General features: G+C 44.8%; 1 protein-coding gene across 3 annotated transcripts in view; it reads right to left on the bottom strand.

Annotated features, from left to right (window-relative positions):
• The window catches only part of Asap (ArfGAP domain of ASAP), a 31078-nt gene extending 13282 nt beyond the window's left edge, over positions 1 to 17796 (bottom strand). For 2 of the 3 annotated variants that reach the window (XM_070655522.1, XM_070655524.1), the window contains exons 1-2: positions 16836 to 17796; positions 4536 to 4608 (exon numbers count right to left, since the gene is read on the bottom strand). In XM_070655522.1, coding sequence (XP_070511623.1) covers positions 4536 to 4608; positions 16836 to 16961 — 199 coding nt within the window. In that variant the 5' untranslated portion in view covers positions 16962 to 17796. The remainder of the gene's footprint in view (positions 1 to 4535; positions 4609 to 16835) is intronic. The other variant, XM_070655523.1, reaches the window with a different exon arrangement.
• Between the last annotated feature and the right edge of the window lie 1125 nt (positions 17797 to 18921).

Below are 18921 nucleotides of genomic sequence, written 5' to 3'. Positions count from 1 at the left end.
GCGGAAATAAAGCACAAGGGTCGAGTCAATTTAATTCATTTATTAAATCCACGTAGGCCACGCAATCGCCGTTCGCCGCGAGTAAATTAGTTTCCCACGTTTCGAACAGTGCGCTTAAACTTTCGGCGGGTAACTTCGCCGCTGACGTCACGGATTTAAATATACGACCGCGACGAGTGGATCGAAGGCCGTGACAGGCCGCGATTGTCTCCCAGCAATTTTAACGAGACGGAAAATTTTTCCTTTCGCGCGTAACCGCGGCTTGTTATTTATTAAATCGCAACGGCGCCATCCGCCCAGTCGAAATCGCACGGCTCATAAATTTCCTACGCGCGAATCGCGCTGAATATTAATTCACCGGCAAACGTACGTGCGAGCTAGGCCGTCAGGATTAAGCCGCCGCCGAGTTGAAACTATTAAACGCCCGCGTTCGCAATTAATTCCTCGGCTAGCCCGGGACTTTTTATCCGCGGCGGCATTCTGCGAGCGTTCGCCGATACGAGCGAAGGGGAATAAAAAATAAATAAATAAATAAAGTAAGGAAGAGGGAAAAGAGAGAAAAGGGGACGAGTAATTTAACCCTTTCCGACTGGATATAAGACGTTACATACTGCGCGGAGATTCCTACATTCTCCGCTTGTACGTCTCGAATTACAAGGCACAGCCTTGGCAAGGTGAACGCCACGCTAATGTGGAACGTATTCTCGCCGATAAATGCTGATCTCTCGTTTAAGCCCAAACGTTGCCAAGGCTTCTTTTTTTTTTTCCTTCCTCTTTCCCGAATTTCCCGGTCGCAATCTCGAGGCACAGGAAGGACTGACTCGCTTTCCAATTTTTTCTGTCGCTTCCTTTTATTTTTTTTTTTTCTTTTTGCTTCTTTTTACTCTTGTCTTACCAGGTGACCACGTTTGTTTCTCTTGTCTTTCCTCTTCCAACTTCCTGCAAAGTTTCTCGACCGATATCGGCTCTCGTATATAAGCGTGCGGCTGATAACATGGAATCTCGCTCGAGCAAGTGAAAATAAAAACGTTTCGCGCCCGGTTCGAAAGAGAATGGCTTCCGTTTATTTTTCCTTGCTCCTCTTTTTTTTACGGATATCGTATATTTTTTTTTTTAACGGAAACTCGCTTACGATTTTTAATACTCCACGAGTTTGCAGCAAAATAATTCTTCTTTATTCTTGTACTTTGAACTAGTGCAGCAGTTCTTTCTTTTTTGAGATACTTTTTATTTTTTTTTTTTAAGACTTCTATCTAGTTACGTTTTATTTCAATATTCTAAGACGTTCTTCTGTATTTAATAATCAGAATAATGCCATTGCTCGTTTTCAAAGTCGTCAAATCCATTGTTCCGGCTGTGTCTCGATGCTTCAATTTCCCATCCAATTTGTACCAAAACTTTCCTTTTTCTTTTTTCTCCTTTTTTTTTTCTCATTCAATATCCGACCGCGCTCTAGCTCCATTGGCGAAAACTGCAATCTGATTGACTCTGAGGAACGTCGAAAGGCGTTTATCGCTCGACCGAAGGGACCGCGTCCTTCCTCCCGGGAGAAATTTCATTAGTCGAGGGGAAACTTCTCAACAGGATGCACCAAAGTACGGGCGGTAGGAGAGAATAAAAGGTATTGTCCCTGTGTCGCGAAGTGGTGTTCAATTCATCGGCTACAACGCGAGCCTCGTACAGAAGAGTAGATCAACAGGCGAGAGGACTAGCTCGAAACTTTCAGCGGCATTACGCGGGGATAAAAAGGTCCCTTTTTGTCGCGAGCGCGGAAGCTCCATATTGGCTTCGCCTGTTTTAAAATCCACGGGCGATACGTCGGCCGTGGATTTTGTTATTCGTTGCCTAATAAAAGTTTGCCCGCTCCGTCGGAGAGGCGCATCCGCTCGAAAGTTCCGAGAATATTGGGGCGCGCGAGTGCTCCCGGGGAGACCCATTGTCTCCAAGGGACAACGCGCGCGTCACGGCATACGATTCGCGCCCGGGGTACACGGAGCGATACATCCTGTCTATCGTCAGGTAGCGGAGGAGAAAGAACCAGATTGGAGGAGAGAAAGGACGGGTAACGGACAGGGGGAGAAAAAAAAAAAACCCGCGCGGAGAGGCGGAATCGGACAACGTGCCGGAACGATATCGGGAGAAAAGTGGCCCATTGTGACCCGGACGCGGAAACAATGACGGCCGGCCCGATACGAGGTGGCGTCGCGATTTTCAGGGGTCGATTGAAAAGTGGCAAATAGCCCGAGAAACCCCGTCTGGACTCGTAAAAATAAAAAAAGAGGAGCCACGCGGTCGCACAAACGCGAACGTTTAAATACATTGGCGCTTCGATTGCGATTCGATGTCACGCGATAGTTACGGAAACTGGTACCAGTGACATTTTCGACGCTTCGTTAATCCTGTCGAGGCATTTTTAGACAAGGAGGTAAACGTTTTGTTACAGAGATTTTATCGCAGAGATAAATAACGATCGCGGTTTTCGTTTTAAATTATTTTATTGTAATTATGACGGAATTGTAAAGAGATAAATGTTTATAAATTATTCGCTGCCGCCGCTTGGCTCGTTCTGTTCCACGTTGGCCGCAAGTACTTAGCGATTTATTTTTAGCGGATCGTAATAACGATCTTAATAGAGATAAGCAACGTGATATGAGGTAGATAAGGTGACAATTAGCGTAGGGCAGATTTCCCGTGATTACGAGCTAATGAAGCATAACGGCGAAGACAAGAACCTTCGTGACGTGGGCGATGAAGAGGTCGCGACGAGGAAAGGGTTGCGTTGAGCGCAAAAGTAAACGAGCAAAGCCAGGAAAGTTTGTGGATAGGTAAACGTGAAGAGGTAACGAAGTATTTGGAACGACGTTTAATTCAGGTTTAAGTCAGCTATCAGGATTTTACGAATTCCCTTTTAATTAAATTTTTTTTCCTTTTTTCTTTTTTTTCAATTAATTAAATCCTCAATGTCGTCAAGGAACGGCGTTCGTTCGTTTTACGATTACTTGTTAATTATCAAAAAAATTAGTTAATTTCGAATATATTTTGCAAATACGCTAAAGCGATTTAAATGATTTAAAATGTTTTTTTTCTTAATTTTTTTCTTTTGCGAAAATATCTCTTTATGTAATAATGAGATGCAATAACATTTAACAGGTAATGTTCCCGCGTCTGACGTCACGACTCCACACGCCTAGTTTTCCGCGAATAAAAAAAAAAAAAAAAAAAAAAAAAAAAAGATGTTAACGACACATTACGTAAAATATAAACGCTGATTTTAATTCCTGATATGACGCCACGTATTTACGGGCTGGCGACTACTTTAACTTGTCGTCTGAAACATTCTGATAAAATATTACACACGCGTGTCGCCGGGGCTCACTTGAAATCGTCGAGTATGACGGGAATGAAAGCTCCCTCATCAAAAGACAGTTTTGTAATGCCAGGCTCCCACGGGGGCGTCTTCTCATTACGCGACATAATTACAGGCCCCGGCCCACCATTCCCGGCAATTACAGCGGTATCCTACCACGTGGCCGTCGAAGTCCACGGCGACGTTTCGCAAACCGAGGAAGCAATTTCGCGTTACTACCTGCCCCGTTGCGTCACAAAAGATCCGTAACTCAAAGTTCAATTCCGAAAGAGCAACATCTCCGGCGTGTTTGCTCAGGCTTGCCTCGCGCCGAGATAATATTTGCGCACGGGCGGTTTTGAGCGCGCGCCTTACTGCAATCTAGGCACGGACAGACAACCGTGATGATCCGCGGAAATACATCGTAAATTCGTAGTAGAAAAGATTTTTTAAACCGATTTCCCTCAATCTCTCTCTTTTTTCCGAAGGAAGATTTCCTCGGGAACAAAAAGACACTTTAATTCTGCGCGAACGGAGACTCGAAGAGTGTCGCTGGACTATGTGCAGCTTTAATAATCGTTCCCCGGCTTCTTAACGAGGGTTACGACACGGTGTCGATGTAACGGGTTATCGATCGCGCGTTCGTTCACGTTAGACTTCTTCGGGCGCGAACGATATGTAACGACTCGCCGTAAAGATGCCGATCGCGAACTCCGCAACGCGAGGCATTCGGTGTACGAAACCCCCCGCAGTAGACTTTCGCGGGATGGCCTGGTCGCGGAAACAAAGGGGCGCCGGAGAAATCGATCTGTCTGCCCGATGGAGAAGTGGCGGAAAGCCGCCGGCGAGCTCGACCCGTAAAAGTCACCGCGCACAGGCTCAGGGGTTTCTCAATCTATACAGCCTTCTAGACCGGTATGTTGAACCCTGGCGCGACCAGCTCGTCCGGCTGCAGCAAAAATTTCTGGACCGACCCCCCGTAAAATTAGAGCACGTAATATCACGCTCGGATGTAGAATAGACCCGGAAAAATATATGCAGGGATTGGTAAACGTCCAATTTTCTCTCGGAAACCGCCTGTACGTACGCGAGTACGATTTCCGTCTTCCGAGAGACATATGTGGTGTCACTCGCGCGATCTTAAGCCGCGAACATATCGCGTAAAATTTACGACGTTAACAAAACTCACCGTTTCCGGAGATATGTATAGCTTTGATAGCTTTCTTCAGCTTCGTGAGGCCATCCCTATCGAAGTCCAATGTCTGAAAGAAGAAAGAGGAAAGGTAACAAAATGACATTGTATTAAAATGACGCACATGAGTGCGTGATATATTTCCAAAGTGATAAAAAAAAAATATATATTACAAGAGTAGGTCTTTAATTTTTTAAGATTACTTTAAGACCCGTAGGGGTTTTTTTTTACGTTGCGCAATCTTAACATCGCCGTTAATAATCGATTTTTATATTCGATAACTTTTCACCAATAATCCTAATTTAAGAAACGCAATCGCACGTGATCCACGCAGCCGCGTCCAGCGGAGCAATTATTTTCGTTCGCACGGGCGCGATCGAAAGACGATTTAAAAAAAGAAATAAAAAATAAAAAAAGCGTAAAGGGAACCCAAGCGAAGAAGAAATAGAATACGGCCGGCCTTGCCGGATTCTTCCCCTCGGCGGCATTCGGACCGGTGATGCGTTTCGCCGTCCTTGAGGCTCTCAGAGAAGGCCGCGCACGAGCCCGCAGAGCAAAACGACTCTCGGCTTCGTCGAGATCGGGATTCTCGCCTCCACCACGCCCGTGTCCTCTCTTTCCCTTCCCACTCCTCTCGTTTCTTCTTGTCCCCCGGAACCGGAGAGAAACCGGGAAGATAATTGTCTGAATGTATGCCTCGGGGATATGGGCCTTACGTTGCCGCGCTCGCACGTTAAGTATATCGTCGAGGAACGCTTGCGAATGTTTTAACAAAAAGAGGTTCCTATACATTGGCACGGATGTCCTAAAAAAATTTTTATCCGAAGAATAGTCTTTTTTTTTCCTTCAAAAAGAAAAAAAAAAAGAAAGATTATAATAATGATTAATTATCCTATTTAAAAAGACGGAGATATGAGGTTCGAATTAATTTGCGATTGAGCAATCGTTTGAAAAGTACGTGAAAAAAATGTGAAGCGTGAGTAAAATTTGTTATAGTAATTAAAAAATAAAGATAAGGGTAAGCGGCATACGTGCCGCGCGCTAGGTATATTTCCCCCCCTACTCCCACTACCATCATTCGCGCTCCGTCCTTCTCATGCGGTCGACCGAGACGTACGTACGCAGCACGTGCTCCGTACATATTAAATACCTACGCGAAAAAGACGGGCCAGGAGGACATAATCAGGCGTGAATCACCTTCCTGAATCAATCGTGCGTACCGGGGACTACATCTTTTTGGTAAAAAGTAAGTGAAAATGTCGTACATACGCACATTTAATTCGCGTGTCTTTGTCGTTAACAAAGTGTCGATGAGTACAGTCGGGCTCGAGGGAAGAGGGCTTTGATCGACCAGCCCGCGATAGATTCGGGAAATACTCGTTCTTGGTACAGAAATGCGAGGCCTGAAAATCTTTTCGTTAAAGTATTTTTATGGCTGCGCAGTGATTGAGAGGTAGAGGTCGGTCGGTCACGCGCGCGGCGTACACATCTCGCGCGGTGAGCACGTGTAAGGTGGATATGTGCCGGTCGGCTGCCTTGTATAAAATACTTTTAGTGTAAGTTACAATATTAGCTGATGCGAAATGACCATCGCGATCGATAAAGAGTACGCGTAAGGTGTCTGTAAAGCGAATACTTTGCACAGAACAGGCATAATTACTTGTAACGCAGCACGTGTAATTTTCGTCACTTTTGCTAATCAAATATCTTGGTTTTGTTTCAGATAAAAATCCAGAGGGAGGTTTTCGCCAAAGATGCACCAGCCCGACGCTTTTCGTTGGAAAATAGTAGAAGGAAAAAAGTGTCGTACGTCGAAACTATATGAATACGAACCGCAGCCGGTTCGTCGGTCGTTCGGGAGTGCCGCTAGTTATCGCGCGTTTTTTCTTGCGATTATTTTTTTACAAAAGTGCGTTCGCGAGTGACCTGTTCGCGGAAGGATGGCTCGTCACGTCCCATCTGAGAGGATGAGCAGGCCCAGGAGGCATCCTGCATCGGCGGAGCAACTTTTAGGTAAGCATTAATTTATCTAATAAAATCTTTATCAAAAGAAAACTTTTTCTTTTTTTTTTTTTATTAATTTTGTGAACCAATATACATGTCTACATTAATATATTTCTTTTTATGTTGCAGTCACCGGCAGAATTCTTCAACTCCGCTGTATGCAGATTGGGTAAGCCAGTAACTTGTTTTCTTTTTCAGGATTTTCTTTTCAGCAGCGCCGAAATATAACGCGCGAGTGTTAACTAATTTTCGCGATTTAAAGTCACGGTCGGGGTGTTCGCGAGTGACTTGTGCGCGGCGCGGAAGGATGACTCGACACGTCCCATCTGAGAGGAGGAGCAGGCCTCGGATAGGCATCCTGCATCGGTGGAGCAACTTATAGGTGAGAGTTAATTCTTTTTTTAAATTCGTCATTTTATTAACTTCCTTCTTTTTATTATTAAAGAATCAAATATATTTTTGTAAATTTTTTTTTGTTTAAACACAAACTATTTTCAGCAAGTCTACATTAATATTATTTTTTATGTTACAGTCAACGGCAGAATTTTATAACTCCGCTGAAGCTTGCAAATTGGTGAGTCGAATAATATTTTTTTTTCTTTTTTCCGTAATTTGTTATCGGGGTTTCTTAAAAAATAGTGCGCGCCTAGCGAATTTCTTATTCTTGACAAACTTGGTATCGAAATAGGATTCGACCTTGCGTCCAATAAATTTAGAATGTCTTCTCACGGCGAATCATAGATGGGCTTCGTCTTGTCAGCTGGTAATTAGCCGCGATGGCACTCGCGTGCTTGTGTAACCTCGTGTCCGGCTGTAATTGCCTCTCTCGCTAATTAATGCGCAGTGCGAGCACGAACGTACGCACAAAGGTTATTCCGTTGGCGGTGAAACCGACCATGTGTGGTTGGCCTACTAGATACGTTAGGAATCGATCCCTTGCGTGGTAGTCTTACGTGGTTGCGACAAGATATTACTCCGGAAGTATCGCCTTATTCTTTATTTAAAACTTTCGTTGAATTAATTATGTACTACGAAATAAAAAGATCTTCATATATAAAAATAGAACCGATCAATTTCTTATACTGATAGTATAAAAAACTAGAGCCGGAGCGTTGCGGAGATTAATGAGCAGCTTGAAAACTATCATTCGCAAACGCGACACAATATAAAACGTATTGTGCAGGCCGAGGACGATATTGCAAGTTTCGCGAAGTTTCGACCGGGGAAACTTTCTCTCGAGTTTGCCTCCATAATTCTCGCGTATGCTTTTGTCGCAGGGTAGTATGTGTACGCCGGCACGTGTTGCCGCACAAGGCGGCGAGTGCGCTCCTCTTGTGAATCACATCTTGATGCCTTGTTATACTCGCGGGGCTCGCGTTGCACATTAGACTATAAAATCGCGCGCGATCCCCGCTTTGTGCGAGTCTTACAAAGCGCAATTAATGATCCAGGCTGCCGTTCCCATCGTGTCGCGTGCCCCGCGTTTTATGCACAACGCCGCGTGTGTGCTCTTCTTATTAGGCGCTAAACGGTTTTTCCGCTGCTTTACGTAGAAAAGTTTTCTCCGGCGAGCGGACGGGACGCGGAAACGTCGCACGTAAATGAAACGGTACGTTTCAACTTCTCGTAAAAAGCCGTGATAAAGTGCCGAGTAATAATAAAGCAACAGCACGTGATATATTTCAGAAATAAAAATAAAAAAAGAAAAAGAAAAGAAACCGCGCGGCGCGATTGGACGCGGACGATCGGCGATCGCCGTTGCCTGACCGGAAGTGCGATCGAAAGGCGCGTTCCGCGGGAGACGGAGAAGCCCCGGCGGAGTCATCATCATCAGTCGCGAGATTACGCGGGCGTTAAAAATTCTTAACGACGCCGCCTACGGCGAGTCGCGTGTGTCCGGCGTGTCTCGCGAAAGTAACGTCGTCGAACGGCGACGGTCAGCCGTGTTTCGCGAAGCGATAGCCGCCCCTCGGGGGATAGGATGGAACTCGCGGTACAACTTGAAAACGATTCCCGCGGCGGTTTTCTCGCTTGCGAACGTGCTCGCCGATCGCCGGCCGGAATGCGGCCTGCCCCGGCAATAGCTCGCGCGTGGAACGTCGCCGCGTCCGCAAATTCCAGAGGCTCGGGCGAGCTGGAGATGCGTACGCGTACGCATTCGCGACGTGCGTGTTTACAGCGTATATCCATACCGTGCGGCACCGTTTTCCGACCAAACGTATGCAACGCGAAGACTAGTTCCCCGTCGACCGGCGAAAACGAAAAGCGCCGCGTGGATTCGCTCGCGTCGCATCTCGCTGGCGTAAAACAACGCGACTCGGGCGATATTTGTTCTTTTTAAGCGTAATTAGACGTCGGTAAACGTTCAATTTTCCAGCTTCGCGCTCAAAGAATTCGTTCGCGCTGTTTGGCGCGAAAAAAAAAAAGGGAGAGAAGAAAAAAAAAATCGCCGATGTCAAAGTACGCGTTCACGTTTCCGCTCCGTCGAAGGGTTAATTCTGTTGGGGATGCGTACGGTCTTGGGGGAGAAAAACCCCGCACGGGAATATCCGCGAGAGGTTATTGGCTGCGTTCGGTATACAACTGATTATCGAGCGATTAGGAATTCTTTTGCTGTGTGATTTTGCAACGATTATCTACGTCGAGAGCGCAGTTTCTACGCGATTGTCGAGGCTGTAATTTATATTATCAGTTTTTGCAAATAAAAACGGAAGGCTCGTCGCGCGTTTAAGAGTTAACGTCGCCGCGCGCCGCGTAATTGTCGAAAGTTTAAAGGAAATATATCTGTAAAAGAAGACGGTAATAGGATGTCGTAATAACTTGCCGTTAAAAATAAGAGCAAATGTAGGTCGCCTGGAATCTGGAATAGATTGGACATATCGCGGTGATAGGATAATTTTTATCACGAAGGCTCTCCTGCAAACAGTCCGCCGTGATAAATCCCCCTCCCCCTCCCCGCCCTCCCCCCCCCGGTCGTGTTTAAAAGATTAAAATAAAATTTTATTACATCGAGTACGAAAATGTTGTTTGCGTCAAGTATTAAATTTTAATCGACGAATAATTCAACAAAGTTTAATCCTATCACGTTTTTATTCCGCGCATTTACAATTTATTCGTCGCGGAGTTTATTTATTTTATGCACTCTATTATTTTTTTATTTTTTTAATCGAGCGCGCGGAACAATAAAATAAATTGCTCGCGTAAATAATACGGAGCTTCGACGCTGCGCAATGCTCGCTCGACGAACCGTCGGCGTTTCCCCGTTTCATCCTTGAATTTCGGTATTCCCAGCCCGTCGCCCACGTTGGTCATATAAGGTTCGAGGAGCAAGGGGGGTGGTTACAGCTGACGGACTGTTTTGAATGCAGGGCCATATGTGTACCGCCTTCCGTTCCGATAACCGCAAGCCGGTTATCCTGCAACTATACGCTCGTCGGCACGAAGGACCGCTATCTTTCTCGGAATTTATTACACTTGAAATAAATACCACGGCCATCGCGACCTTCCGGGAAAGTTCTTACAAAGAGATAAAATACGTGTCGCGAACAAAAATCTCACGAAAACGAAGATCATTGAGAAATACGTATAACAGACACATTTTTCTATATTATTTCGCTCAAATATTCGACGATCTAATCGTAAGTTATAAATTTTGTTTATAAAATATTTTTTTTTTTATTAACACGCCGAATTAATTATCGAATAAAAAATATTCGCTGGAGATATTTGGGAGGGAAAAAAAAAATTTCTATATTATTCCGTTCTGCTCATATATTCCACGATCTAATCGTAAGTTATAAATTTTGTTTTTAAAATATTTTTTTTTTTTATTAACACGCCGAATTAATTATCAAATAAAAATTATTCGCCGGAGATATTTGGGAGGGAAAAAAAAAGGGAGGGAAAAAAAGTTTTTTTTCGAAAGGTTCTAACGTTTAAAAATTATCCCGAGTTATTGTAACCCAACGTTCCGTTCCGAGGTTGATAACGAAGTGCAAATGTGCGAACCTCACTTAGCGAATCCGTGTTTTTTACCGGGCACCGCTCCGCGCCTTCAGCGTAACTAAAATTAACGATTACGTGTTGTAATCCTGTTACAACAGCTCGACAGAATTCAGCGCTTTATATCGTAAATTCTTTTCTACGTCGACCTTAGAACCGCACATCTATTCACCGCGGCATTGTGTCTGTGTTGGATTGCAAGTTGCAACCTGGAAGTTAAGCGAGCGAGAGTGCTCATTGCATTCCAACGTAAATGGTTAAACGCAAACCTCCCCCTCCCAAGAAAGCGTAGCGGATTGAATTATCATTCCAGAAATCGACGCGAGACAAGTTCAATCACCTTCGTAAATTGCCGGCCATGAATATTAATAGATATCAACGAAATAATTGAATACTTACGCCGAGCAATTAACTAGTAACGTCGAACTTCGATTAATCACTAAAGGATACGGCGTTACATTTCTGTAATTGCTGTTCGTTCACGTCGGAAATTCGAATCGCGTTGACTCGCGACGGTATTTCTGTCCCTCCAGTCTTAATTAAACCGCAGGAATAAAGAAATAAATGAAAATATCAATTAAAGTTACCATTTTATACAAATAAAACACAAGATCGAACCGCATTAAATCCAAATTATCTCAATTACGAAAAGATCACGCGTCGATAAAATTCATATACCCGCCGGATTAATCGGCGCGTTAAAACCTGGATTTGCGTACGAGTATCGAGCATCCCGATTACGTTTCCGTTGCGAGGGCAAACGCAGGTGCGCTATAGCGAGAGAGCTCTCGCGAAAAGAACGAAAGGAATTCCCGGGTAAGCCGGCCTTGACAGGCCGTTCGTTCGTATCGTCGACATTTACGCGCCGTGATTTGCGAGCGTTTATGTGGCGCGCGAAATCGCGAAGTCGTTCCCTAAGCGCCGCGCGTCTCGCAATCGCGCCGCAACGCCCAGGTGCGGTTTCGCAAGCGCTCGCGAGGAAAGAAATAAAGAAAAAGAGAGAGAGAGTGACAGAGAAAAAAAAAAAAAAGAATTAAAAAAAGAGAAAAGGAAGAGCACCGGCGGTCAGTATTACGCGATGGCGTAAGAGCGATTATAAGACAACGAGCGGCCAGACGTCGGTAATTAAGAAGTCGGTCGCTTTCGCCGCGGGCGCAGCGCTATTTGCATGAAATTGCATTGTTGCGTCCTGATGGGACGCACTCGGCGTATCTCCCGTTATCAAGGAGGGAAGGTCGCGGCGGCGCGCCCGAGAAAATCGCCGAGAGACGTCGTCGTCCACTTTAACCGGTATATCCTCGAATGAGAAAGCAAGCCTGTCGCCGGCCATTATCGAGGCACTCGTTTCGATTGCTAAGAATGCTTTACCGCGAATGACTTGGAGAACACCCTATATAGCGTTCACGTTTATTGGATCACTCCGGCGATACCGCGCGAACGTGGACAACGCCGGCCGTTGAATTCGATCTCGATAGCACGCCGTCGAAATAGATTTATACCGAGACCGCGAATGTAGCAAACGTTTTTTTTTTTTCCACGGATTTTATTACGCGATTTATCGGTTTACTACTGAAGGAAAAAAGGAAAGAAATGCCTTTAACAATTTTTCATTCTGCTTTCCCTCGTTTCCGACAAAAATCTTATCGCTTCTGTGTCGCAATCGCCGACATATCGCCCCGTATAGGTTTTAAAAGCCTCAAAGACAAAGATTCATGTTTAATAACGAGCCAACGTTAACGTGGAAAAATACCGGCGCTCACGATGCTTTCTTCTTTCTCGCATTTCCAAGGGAAAGTTAAACAATCATGTTTTTCACTAACTAAAAATGCATCTCGCGTTACTTTACGTTATCGTTACTCGCATCGGAATCCGTTTTTCCGGCCGAATGTCTCACGCATTTAATGATATTAATGATTAAACTATTTCTTTTTTTTTTTTTTTCCTTATTTCTTTTCTTTTTAGATAACATCAGGCGATGTTATCTAAACACCGCGATGCTCGTGATTTCTAAACGCACGCATCTCGCCGCCGGAATTCGCGCACAGGAAACGCTCGGCATTGCAACGAGATGCAACGGGTCCGGAGTGAAAGTCGCGGAGAGAAAGGAAGATTTTTTTTCTTTTTCATCAGCCAAGCATCATAATCCGGCACGCGATTAATTTCTGACCGCAGTTCGTATCGCGAGACGGTACAGAAAACGAAGGATCCGTCGAACGTTCGATCTCGAAGGCGTCGCAACATTCGAGAACACATTTTTCTCTCTCGATAGAATTGCGTTTAAAGTTTAATCAACGTTGCGCGAGAGGGAGGAAGGCGTCATGCATGCAACGGTTGCGTAATGAGTTACTTAATCCGTATTTAATTCATCCCTACCACCCTCTAAGATCCACTTTGCGGCTTCGAATCGTAAAATCCGACCCTGCCGCGTGCCGCAATGGCCGGGTAAACGTACCAGGATCTCACGGGCACCGTATAATTACACGGCCCTTAAAATTCCCCGCTCGGAAATCAAACAAACTGGGTCGCCCGGAGTTCTTTGGCAGGAAACAAGCTACGCAATCGCACCCGATGACGGTCGACCCGAATTAATATCGCTATGCCTGGAAACTTGAAAAAAAAAAGAAATAAAAAAAAAAAACAGAATTGTTTTCCGTGTTATTATAAATATTTTTTTAAAGCTCGTGCAATTACACAGCGACGTACCTATTAATCACGTGCGCTAATTTACGAAATTACCGAGACATCGAATTTCACGCTGGAATTGAATTTAACAGAAATCCCTCTATTCGCAATATTCTAAGAAACGCCGGGCTGAATTAACTCGAGTCGATTTTCAATTAGCTGTTATCTGATACTGTTGGGAATCTTGTTAATAAAAAAATTAATTTAATCGCGTGCGCGAAAAACGTTCCCACGTTTGCCCGAAATGAAGATAACAAATCGTAATTATGTTCGTTTTTTCGGGAATTAATAAACGCATATTACTCTTATTATCACGAATACCAACAACACTGCTTTAACGAAAGTGATAATAATTTTACAAAAAATGTATTTCTAATTATTGACTTAAACCGGCAATTATAACAATCTAACAATCACATTAATTAGCACAGCTACGTTCACCGTTATTTATTTATACAGTTCGAATAATAATAGATATGCAGTTACTGTTCGGAGCCCGATATTACGTTCAGCTGTTTAGCCCACCCGTCGCTTTTCCACCAGCCGACGTATTCGTCGCCGCTTGACCGAAATTGCTTCTATCGCCGGCGGGTTGAATCGTGGACCAAATTACGATCCCGAGTGCCGGCGGTACTCGGGAACGTAAAATGTCATCCTTACGAGCGGTTAACGTTCTCTCGATAATTGAATGCACGCGCGGTAATAGATCCTGCCGAGCTCCACGACGCCTTCGAGCACCCGGACGATTCTTACGTCATGCCGCGTTAATAAAATGCGCTTATTTGCGATGCGGGCTGCTTTGCTGCTTTCGTCAATCATCGAAGAAAAAAAGGAAAAAGAAAAAAAAAATTTGCAAGAGCTAAAGCGCAGCTAACGTTTAAAAGTTTTCAGCGAGTAAAAGGCGTCTGGAATTTTTGCAAAACGAGCGCCTCGTTACATCTCGTCGTATTCATCTTTTAAAAGAAATAAAAGACTACCTCTGATAATTATAATAAATTACATGCTGTATATTATTTATGAATAATTTCTGCAAGCGATGCGATGTTTACGACGAGATAACAAAAAATGCCGACGCATACTTTTTGGTTGGTTTTTTTTTTTTTCTTTTCTTAAACAGCGGGAGAAAGCGAACAGAAAAATGTTCTTTATCAGGCTTTTACTTTTCGTAAATTGCAAAACGTAATTTAGAGAACCAGCCCGTACTCTTGACCCTGACTGTCTTCGAAGTCACCCACTTTCCCACTTTAGCACTTACGACTTACGACACCAGTTTATACGAAATTCGAGCGTCTACTATTTTCGAGCCCGTCGCGATCTATTTTCGTCATCGCCAGAAAAAAAAAAAAAAAAGAAAAAGAAAGAGAAAGACTTGGAGAGACAAAAAGGAAAACAAGGAAAATACAAGAATAAAAGAAATGCATATAGTAACAATACTTTATTAAACAATAAAGTTTAAATAATTAAAGACTCTTGAATATAAAAGCAAGCCTAACTGTTGAAGCGATTCGAGCACAATCGAGTCAAGTGTCGGAAACGCAAAAATACAGGCATTGGCGATTTATGAATCGAGCGCTTAGCATTGAATGAGACGAAGCTTACGTGGGGTACAACACGGAGCGAGAAAAGATCCCGCGTACGAATTGGCGTGTATTAAAGAAATAAACGTAGCTACGGGGCGTTACAAAGCAGATCCTCGCCGTTATTTTTCGCGTTCGTAGCGGCGAAACGTTCCCCGCGATAAGATTGTCGCGTATGAAGAAATAAAATTCTCGGAGACGAGGAGGAAACTTCGGAGAAGAACGAGAGAGGCTTCGCGAGTCACGCTCCTGCTGGGAATGTTCTCCTCGCGAAAATTCCCCGGGTCGGCGAGAGAGAGAGAGAGAGAGAGAGACGGGAAACGTTGGCGTGCGTCTTTCTCTCCTTAATCTTTTGCTCCCGAGAGGAGGAGAGGAACGAGTGACCCGGAAATTCCGACACGCCGATGTAGGATATTGGACATGCCTTCTTCAAGGCGAACCCGAGAGCGAGCCTCGTCGCGAAAAATTTTTCATGCCGGGATCATAAAAGTATTATACATGATTCACGAGGCAGCCTTTCCCGCCGTCTTTCTCTCCTCTCGCTCTCTGGGGCTTCTTCTTCTGCGATAAATTTGCATTTGGAATAAGGACGCGTCGGGGCATGAGCGAATCTCTCAATGAGCGTCTCGGAAACGATGCTCGAGTAAATAATTAGAGGCGCACGTACCACGTGAGAATATATTTCTATTACAATTTTTTTAGACGGTCGAAAAGTATTTTATAATAATCCCGCACGAGTGATTCGTGATTTTACGAAATTTTTATCGCCGGAATTAAATATAATTAACTCCCTCATCGATTAACGTTTCGTCAACTTCTTGATACGCAATTTTAAAGAGAGCGAGCCCGAATCATTTACCGAAATTAAATTACAAGATGTGGGAGAGCGTCCGGTGTAAGAAATATCAAAGTAAGCAAGGAAAGACGCCCACTTCTTAGTTTTATTGGGAGGGATTCCAACGCGATTCGATCGCGTGAATTATTTTAATTCGAACGCCGTCTAGCGGTGGCGTCGCGCGCACAGCTGTTTGCATAATTAACGTCGAGCTGTTAATGCTCCTTCAAGTTGTCGCGCGGCTTCTTTGTATATTTTCCGAAACCGCGCCGAGAAGCGAGCCGCGGTTGCGCGGCTACGCGTCTAGCGATGCCGACGAGGAACGAGCCGCTGAACGATGAGCAATGATAAAACGTATAACGCGCCCAGTTTCCTGGCGAGGAAATCGGATTTCGAAGCACGTGCGACGATAATAATAGCGTCATCGCCGGCTGCGCCGCGACTTCGGATGCCTTGGCATTGGCATCATCGCCACATTTGAGGCGTTAACAATCAATCGGCGGTGATAAGCAGCGGGGCGCTTAACTCCACGAGTCATTCGCATCCTGCGGAGTCGCGTCCGAAGAATACCGATGTCCCGATACGCGGTATACGACGCTCGCGTACGAAGTACACGCGCGCGATCACCGACCGCGACCAACGATACGGTTTGCGCCGCCACAGAAAGTGCGCAAGAATGACGAAAGGGTAGATTGAGGAATCACGGTTAAAAAGTAGAGCGCGAATACAAACCGCGATGAGAAAAGAAAAGAAAAAAGAATTTTAACTAGGAAAAATGAGGGAAAAATAAATGACTGAGGTAGCCATCGCTATTGGCGATCACTATGAACATAGACGCGAATCGTGAATAGAGTCCGATTTTTCGGTTTAGAAGATTAATTGACAAAAGTTAATAAATTGTAGCAAAGTTTGATATAAGTAGTCAAGCGGAAAATGATATAGTATAATACTAGAAACATACGTTTTTAGATTAAAAAAAAGGAAAAAAAAAGAATTTTGGTCAACTGTTTCCTCTACGAAGAGGCAGGACGTCAAAGTATGTCCGTCGAGTCTGAATGAAATTCTAAATGGAAAGTAGCGCGTTGTCGGCTTGCGTCGATAGTGTCGGGTTCCTTAAAAGGAGAGCGGCCTTCGTTAGTTGGAGGAGAAGGTGAGGTGGTCGCAATGTTTACAGAATGACTAGCCGTAGTGTCTTACCTCTTCGAGGGACGTGATGGTCTGCCTGCACTGTGGCATCCGCGAGACGAACGTGGACGTGGTGGGCGAGTTGTAGTCCTCCCTCGTCTCCTCGACGAATTCGCTCACGGCGATCAGGCCCGGCATCTTTCCGGCCGTGCTCGTATTCCGTCAGTCGTCCCGTCGTTGTCGTTGTCGTCGTCGTCGTCGCCGCCGCCCGCCCCACCCTCCGCCGCAGCGCCCGCAGGCGGTCGCTTCTCGCCACCTCGGACTCCCCCTCGCGCGTCCTCGTCGCCGTCGCGGCCGCGCGCACTTTCGCACTCCTCGCGCACTCACTTCACTCGTCTTTCACCATGGATGCCGCGCGAGAGACACCCCGGTCACTATTTTTCGCCTTCCCTGACCGTCGCCCCGGTGCGAGGAGTGACAGGGAACAAGAGACGGAACGAACGGGTGTGCGTTTGTACGTGAAGGACCGAAGGCGCGAGAGAGAGAGAGAGAGAGAGAGAGAGATAGATAGAGAGGATGAATGACGATGGAACGAGATGTAGGACTTTCAGCGCGCCGTTCGACGGTGTCCACCAGGCTTCTTCCTCGATGCGGGTGCTCGCAGCGACAGGCCGGCGCGACTTATTCTCGCGACCGGCCGTCGCGGGGACGCATAGCAGCAGCAGCAGCTTACTCTGGCCGTCGGCGAGGAGCGCGGGTCACCACGCATACATATGCACGCGCGCGCATACACGCCACCGCGAACGAGCTACGGGCCGACCGACGCGCACGTAGGCACACGGGGAACGGAAAAATAAAACACCCGGAGAATACGCGCACACATACGCGCGATCGCGCGCGTACAGCTGCGTTTCCCCCCCGCGGGATGCTCCCTTGCAATCCAATCTCGCGCTAATCGCGCACCCTAAGCACCCCGGTCGGTGCCGAGTACCACCGAAACACTCGCGACTGCGGCCGAAGTTTGACTGAGGAAGCGCTGCGATGCACGCGCGACCGCCGCGACCAAAGAGTATCGGATAGAGAGGAAGCTGTCATAAAAGCGTGTCCGAGCTTCAGAGCCATCTATGATGTGAGAATTTAAATTTTGTATATTTTTAAATTACATACATTTACATACATTTTTACATTACATACATTACATACATTTTTACATTACATACATTAAAGTCAATATTTAAAAAATTAACAATTTACAAATGTCCATTTATAATTAGAAGTCAAAAATTAACAATTTACAAATGTCCATTTATAATTAAAAGTCAAAAATTAAATAATACTATATATTATCTATTCTACTTTTTTTTTAACTTTGTATGTCGTTTGAAAACAACATAGTTCTCCCTCGTCTCCTCGACGAATTCGCTCACGGCGATCAGACCCGGCATCTTTCCTGCCGTGCTCGTATTCCGTCAGTCGTCCCATCGTTGTCGCCGCCGCCCGCCCCACCCTCCGCCGCATTTGAAAAACAGATAATTAGGTTTATGCGAAATAATGTTAAAAATAAACAGGTGTAGAAGAAAAGGGTATTATACCAAGAGTTGCATTTAATATCTTTCAAACAATTGAATCCAAGAAAAACTGGAGCTATAAGGTTACAGTTTCATTTTTGGAATTGTATCAAGAACAATTATATGATCTCTTATCAGACAAGTAAAAAAGTCAATCTATTGTGGACATAAGAGAAGATAGCAAACGCATAAAAATTGTTGGTGTAACCGAGAGAGAAGTTACAAATGCTAAAGAAACGCTAGAATGTTTGACCCAAGGATTTTTGGGTCCTGTAACTGGGGCAACTGCTATGAATGCACATAGCAGTCATAGCCATGCAATATTTACAATTAGCACACATCAACAAAAAATGGATGATTCGTGAGTATAACTTTGGATAATTAATTAAATTTATATATATTAAATATTTATTTAATAATTACAAAAATATGAAAATAATTTAATATTTTTTGTTACGGCTTTTTATTCTGTCTTTAAACTTATGTGATAATTGGATTTTTTTATATTTTTTAAACGGAAATACAGCAACAATAGCAAAATTTCATCTGGTTGATTTAGCGGGATCTGAACGTAGTAAAAAGACTCAAGC

This window comes from Cardiocondyla obscurior, linkage group LG04, assembly GCF_019399895.1.
Source record: "Cardiocondyla obscurior isolate alpha-2009 linkage group LG04, Cobs3.1, whole genome shotgun sequence".
In the NCBI taxonomy this organism is placed as follows: Eukaryota; Metazoa; Arthropoda; class Insecta; order Hymenoptera; family Formicidae; genus Cardiocondyla; species Cardiocondyla obscurior.
The sequence above is the reverse complement of the archived record's forward strand: the minus strand, read 5'-3'. Positions and strand labels throughout refer to the sequence as shown.